At 35.9% G+C, this 6,465-nt stretch overlaps 1 protein-coding gene across 1 annotated transcript; it reads left to right on the plus strand.

Annotated features, from left to right (window-relative positions):
* The first annotated feature begins 379 nt into the window (after nucleotides 1-379).
* Nucleotides 380-3,146, plus strand: LOC134854018 (IQ domain-containing protein K-like). The gene is made up of 5 exons (XM_063870082.1): nucleotides 380-616; nucleotides 968-1,044; nucleotides 1,516-1,694; nucleotides 2,262-2,415; nucleotides 2,751-3,146. Exons 1-5 carry the CDS (start codon nucleotides 382-384, stop codon nucleotides 2,955-2,957), a joined length of 852 nt encoding a protein of 283 aa, XP_063726152.1. The 5' UTR covers nucleotides 380-381; the 3' UTR covers nucleotides 2,958-3,146.
* The last annotated feature ends 3,319 nt before the right edge of the window (nucleotides 3,147-6,465 follow it).

A 6,465-nucleotide genomic window follows, 5' to 3' on the forward strand; every position in this document is an offset into this window, starting at 1 on the left:
CAACACCTACGAAAAACGTGATCGACTTCTAATTTCGAAAATGGAAATTAATTATCAGATTTCCCAGCGAAATAAAAGGTTTGCCTATTGATCCAGTTTCCAGTTAATTTAATCAAAAAAGTATCCATCAAAAATTATTCTTCAAATTTTTTAAAGGCTATGGATAATTTTTTGAAATTCGTAAGCTGAAGTTTTTTCAAAAAACAATTCAGTATTTTTTCTATTTTGCGTTTTTCCAACTGTGACTCCAACATGACTATTTTTCAACTGTCTGTTAGCTATGTTTGGGATGTATATATATATTGCATTCAGATTTAAGTCAAATGGGATCTATTGATTCAGGTTACATAAGAGAGATATAATTGATTTAATTCAGATTATATGTCCGTGGTAGTGACTAGGGAGCCGCCCAATATCTGGGACGAGATCTGCAAGGAGTTTCAGCTTGCAGACCCCTTCAGACAACAAACCAAGAGCAAGGTTGACCCAAAAACAGTCCAATTTTCCAGTAGTAATTTGCACCCGGCCCTGTTCGACTGCAAATTCACACACAATGACATAGACGCCAATTGTCTCTCAGAATTTCAAATTGACACTTGTCACCCCGCATTCGCAGGTAGTCTAATTTGGATTAACTCTCTTAGCGCGCATATTGTACGAATTGAAACCCTTAAAAATATACATCTAAAATCTGGCCGAAAAAGACATACCAGAGCGCAAAAATTGTTTTTCTGACTCAAGTGATCTCCTTGAAGTAACTTTTCATAATTATGTTTTATGCTAGCACAACTTAATTTCAGAGTCCTCGATTTAAGTTCGTAATTTTTGAGCACAAATATTTATTTTTCTCTGTTGGATGCCGTGAAAAGTTTAATAATTACACTTTCTAGAGGATCATCTCGCCTTTCTAGGTTAACTGCTGTATTTAGGTTTCTGACTCACCGAGAACAAATGAATTGTTTATCAGGTCTAGTGAAACTCACTGAGGATGACAGCGTGGAGTCCGCCGAGGAACAGGAGCAGGACCATCATATATTGGACACGGTGAGAAATGAAGAATTCATTTCTGTTAGATTGAGGTGAACTAGAAGCAAAAATTTTAAGTTGCAAGTGGGCTTCATCCAGGGGAGGATTTGCGGAGTGAACGCCCTTCCCCTCTCAAGGATTCATTCCCCTCGCCAACCAAAGGGTCCCCCTTTGGTAATATTTTTACTAATTTTGTGGGAGAGAGCGCGCCGAAAAGTCACAATTTTTTATTCAATTTTCCAATAAGTGTTCAAAAACGAGCATTTTTGACCTGTTTTCTTTTCAAACATTTGCCTAAATATTGTTTTTATAGTGTTCTGGGAGCGCTCGGAAAATCAATTCGGTCGACCTAAAAAATGTTGACAAAATTTTCGAAAATCCCCCCTCCCGAGAAAATCGTTGATCCGTCCCTGGCTTAATAATTGAGTTTTTAAACATTGAGTTGCGATGGAAAAGTGGATGTGAAATTCAACTTTGGATGAAATTAAGGTCGACCTGATCAACTGTTCGCCGAGAGAGTACCTGGAGTCGCAAGTGTTTCCGGTTTTGTTGCCGGGTCTGCTCGAGTTGTTGCAGAGGGCTGGGAAAGAGCAGTGCTTCGAGAGGAAATACTTCCGGTTCAACGGGTGCGACTTTCTCACAGAGTACCTCTACAACCACAACCCAAAGTACAGACATTTTAAACAGCTCTTTAAACTAAAGTTACTATCAGCATCATTTTTCTCGAATATCGTGTGGTACAAGTATGATATATGGGTGTCGTCGTAATCAGAAGTTCTTGAAGCCTAGCCGAGAAAAATTTTTTAACATGATCCTCATTTAATTTAGTGCGTAATTAAATTATTAAAAAAGCAGTGAAAGCTTTTACAACCCTAGAACGCTCTTCAATTTCGGTTGCGGATTGACTGATCCTAAAAAATTAAAAATACCGAAATAATGAAATAATACCGTTCATGAAATCTGAATTTAAAAAGCTTTTTAAAGGCGATTTACGTCTGAAAATAGCCGGCAGTGCTTTCTAAATTTTCGGCAGAGCTCGAAAAGAATCAAAATGGCTATCATAAGAAAAGATCAACCGCCCCGTTTCCCAGTTATCAAATTCTTGTGCATGCTGCCGTTAGATTTCCAGAAGCCCATAATTCATCCGCACATGCTTTAATTAACTTGGCTTCAGCGTTTCTGGTGAGCTGAAACATTTGAGCTTTGCTGTTAGATATAAACTTAGTTTTACATAGACACCAGGAAAGCAGAGACTACACGAAGTTGGACGAGATTCCCTTCGTGCGGGAGAGGAACGAGACACATCCTCGGAAGCCCCTCCCCTGGTCACTCATCTGGACAGAGGAAGAGGCCGCACTCCGCATCCAGGCATTCTTCCGCGGGTTCCAGGTCAGTACGGTCAGGGTCTCATTTTTCAGAAATAATTTCAGCTGAAAATTGACGCAAGACATTAAGGAACCCGCAGAACTTTAATTTTGATGAACGTAATGAAGGCTTTATATAGGTCGTGATGATTTTTTTTGCTTTTCTTTTCAGCAAAATTTTTTGATTTTTAGCGGTTTGACTTTGAGTTCAGTTCACTTCCTTAATCGGAAGGCAAACTCTAAAATTGAACAGCGAAAGAAAAACAACACCACTGTTGTTTTTCCTGTTTCCTTGTGTTAAGTGACTCTTTTCCGACTGTCTGTTGGCTATGTTGCCTAAGTGTGCTTTTTGTTTACTAGGTGCGCAAACAGGGCGAAGTACAGGAGTTGCGTCAGTATCAAAGATCAATGCGAGAAGAGGCGGAGGACATAGGGAGCAAAGTGAGCGACTTCTGGGCCAGACAGGAAGCGAGAAGTGACAGCAGACACTCATCCAGGACATCCAGACAGCAGTCGGCTAGAAACTCTCTCACTGCTGCCAGCAATAGATCAAACCAACAACAGTAGCAGCAGATCAAAGCAAAACAAGACATTATGAGCTGACCGAAGTTGAAATTTTACAGTCCCGGCCAAATAGAAACAGTAATTTTAACTCATTTTAACATCTATAAATGTACAGCTATTGTAAAATGTACACATGTACATAATTAAAGATATGCAGCGATTTAAACAAAATGTAAATAAATAAGTTTGAATGTAAATATGAATTAAATTTTAATTTTAATCTCCAAACAAGATTTTCGTGACAGTAAGATTCCAGATGCAGTCATCTTGAAAAATTTGCCGAGATCTTGAAGAATCTTGAAGATTTCTCAAAGATAGAGAAGAATCTTTTGAAAAAGTTCGGTCTTTTATAAGGTAATAAACAGTCTAAATGCATCAAACATTTTTCTAAGTATTTTTGAAATTGCCCCCAAAAATTTTTTATGATTTTTTTTCAACCGCAAATTGATTTTCGTATTCAAACAAACATTTTTTGAAAAAAAAAATTTGCATGCAAAATTTAATTTTTTGTGTGTATAACGTAGTCCTGGATATACTAATATTGGATTTTTTTTCCTTTTCTCTTCATAACTTTTTTCAAAAACGCTTAAAACTCCTCGTTCTTTTGTATGACATGTTTTTGAATGCCTTGATCAATGTTTGGTAATTTAAAAATTCAAATTTTAGAAATAATCATCTTTGAAAATTATTGCCAAAATTTAAAAGTTTATTACTTTCGTTATATTGTTTGTCTGAGACAGAAGTAACACATATCAGGCTGTTTCCAATGCGTTTTCAATGCGAGAAGGCCAAACCGTTGGTTACTACGTTTGAGTAATCAAGGTTTATGTCATTTGTGTTCGTTTACGAACACAACCACAAAATTTTGAGAAATTAAAATGTAAAAAATCAACATTTTTGGTTTATGGAAAAATGCTAGTCATACAATTTCCATATACGAAAAAAATACTAATCATAGACCTTTCATGCAATTTTCTGCACGTGTGGAATTGCATGAAAAGTGTATGACTAGCATTTTTCCATATATGGAAATTGTATGACTAGTATTTTTGGTCATCCCGGGGCTTTAGACTTTTGCACTCAATCTCAACAGCCCTGTCATTTCAAGCATTTTACATCTCAGATGGTTTTAGTCAAAAACGATCCCGGAAGCGAACGATTCTAGCAACTCTCGACTTGTCTCAGGCTTTTGACACGGCCCGCCACTGTAAGCTTTAGCAAGTTCTGTACGAGCCCAAAAAAAATTGCATGCATTGTCTGGTGGCTTTCAAACTATCTTAGTGATAGTCGAGCCCGGGAGTCGACTCTTTTTAGGAACCATTTATCGGCAACCGGGGTAGTCCGAATCGGGGTTTCTCAAGGTTCAGTTTCATCCCCCATACTTTTCAACTTTTACGTGCATGATGCTCCAGGCCTCCAGAAACTGTTTGTAGTCGGCAAAATCCTAAAATTTTGTTTGTATTTTTTTATGCTAAAATGATCTGTAATTGTTTTAAATCCAATTCTTAGCTACGTTATCAAAAACTAGATTTTTGGTTTCTGTGATTACCAAAGCTTTCCGTATATGAAGATTAAACCTGAAAAAATGTCAGTTGTTTTGGCTGCATGGTCTCTGGTAAATTTTTCTGTGACTCACTTTGTTTGAATTTAGTTTCTGGCAATCAAGCGGCTTTGTTCTATTTATAATTCAGATATTTTACAAATTGTTTCAAGGTAATGGATGAGTTTTTCTGAAATACGACTAAGAATTTTTATAGCAATAAAAAGTTTCTTAAAGTTTTTTTGTTAAATTTAGTCTTGACTGTTTTTTGTCTACAAAAGTAATTGGTGCGAGTTCAATTTGCGATCAGCAAGTGTTATCAAATCGTAACTTAGACTTTGCGAGCTGAAATATAAGTAAACCAAATCAGTCAAATATTTGGTACCTTGTTTTATGTTAAAAATTCGAATGCAATTACTGTTTCGGTCCAGATAGAGAACTTTTCATATCCGATTGGTGAGATTACTTAAAGAAACTCCAGTAGGATTGAATTTTGGAATCTCTTGACTTTAACTTTGAAACTCTAACAGGCGGTTTTCTTGGTTTGTTCGTGACAACAAGCACAGAGCAGAGCCTATGGTTATCTGATTAAAAGGTCACAATTTATTTTTAAGAAATTTATTATTTATTAGATGAACACCATAATAAGGAAAAAGCGATCAGCTTTTTCTTTACAAAAATACTGAATAACAACACAAACATACATCTTGTTTGCACATTTCAACGGTTGTAAACTTTCGAATTGGTATTTTCTCTCAATTTTTTGTCTTTTTCCGGTGTCAGCCATTGATTTTTGATCTGAATTGAAACATCGACTGGTTCCAGTTTGGAAATGTGTTCATTGGTGAAATACATTTTTGAGGACTGTTTAGATGGCATGACACTTTTTGGCATGCTAATTCCTCAAGATTTGTCTCTGTGGACTTTCAAAGAAGAAAATGGAATCTCGAGCTGCAGTCTTTTGTTTGTGTTTTGTCAATCGCATGGGACGTTACTTGACAGTTTAATCAACCTCTTAGCGTCTCTCAAGCTGGTGTTATAGTTTTCAATTTTTTTAATTAAATTTGAACGCTCAGTTTGGAAACCAATTTATTAAAGATGTTCTACCTGTGATATGTTATGTAGAGTTATGTGGGTTTGAAAAATGGCAAATTAATCAATTAATCACTTTACAGATAATGAAAGTGCCCATATTTTTGCCGTTTTCTATTATAGCGCTGCTTACGTCCGGAAGTTTTTCCAGCTTAGATATCTCTTTAAATGGAATTGAGATAACCCGTTTCGTTCGTCTAGTGAGTTATTCGACAGAAACTTTCGTAAAAAAATCAGAATAACTTCGGATCAACCGTACAATCTCCCCCTAAAAGACCTACCGTAGAATGCCCTCCCGAAGCATGTATTAATTCTGAAAAATCATTCCTTATAAAATATGCATTTTTACAAACGCGCAAGTAAAATTGATTTTGACTTTTTATATGCGGGATTGCATTTGTATATACGCTGTTAAATAAACAAATTATTGTTTTAAATCCATTTTTTTATTAATAGGATTAGTTTTGAACAAATCTAGGCTATACTCAAAATTAGTTCTAGAAAAATCTATACTTTTTTGCCCCTAAATCGATTGGGGGGCTGAAATTGTACGGTTGATCTATAACTTTCGCTTCGAGTACATTGCGAATCGAGTAGATTACAGAAATTATTTATTATAGATGTACAATTTTAGGAGACCGCCCTATTAGCATTTTTGTCGATTATCATCCCCATGTAGAAGAATGTAATTTGAAGATTCGCTATTTAACAATTTTACTCAAATTTAAACTTTTGAACAGCATGTACCCAGCCGAATTTTTAATTATGCGAAAAACAAAAAATGGCTTCCCTAACAAATTAAGTAGTTTTCCAAATTATTTGAAAGTCTAAGCGAATTTGTTTTTGTCTGACAGCAAACCCAGTTAAAGCAATTACTGC

This window comes from Symsagittifera roscoffensis, chromosome 9 (assembly GCF_963678635.1).
Source record: "Symsagittifera roscoffensis chromosome 9, txSymRosc1.1, whole genome shotgun sequence".
Lineage (NCBI taxonomy): Eukaryota > Metazoa > Xenacoelomorpha > Acoela > Convolutidae > Symsagittifera > Symsagittifera roscoffensis.

Coding starts and splice junctions, on each gene's coding strand:
- LOC134854018 (XM_063870082.1), top strand. CDS start 382: ATGTCCGTGGTAGTGACTAGGGAGCCGCCCAATATCTGGGACGAGATC. Junction 617..967: donor TTGTCACCCCGCATTCGCAG/GTAGTCTAATTT, acceptor ATTGTTTATCAG/GTCTAGTGAAACTCACTGAG. Junction 1,045..1,515: donor ACCATCATATATTGGACACG/GTGAGAAATGAA, acceptor GATGAAATTAAG/GTCGACCTGATCAACTGTTC.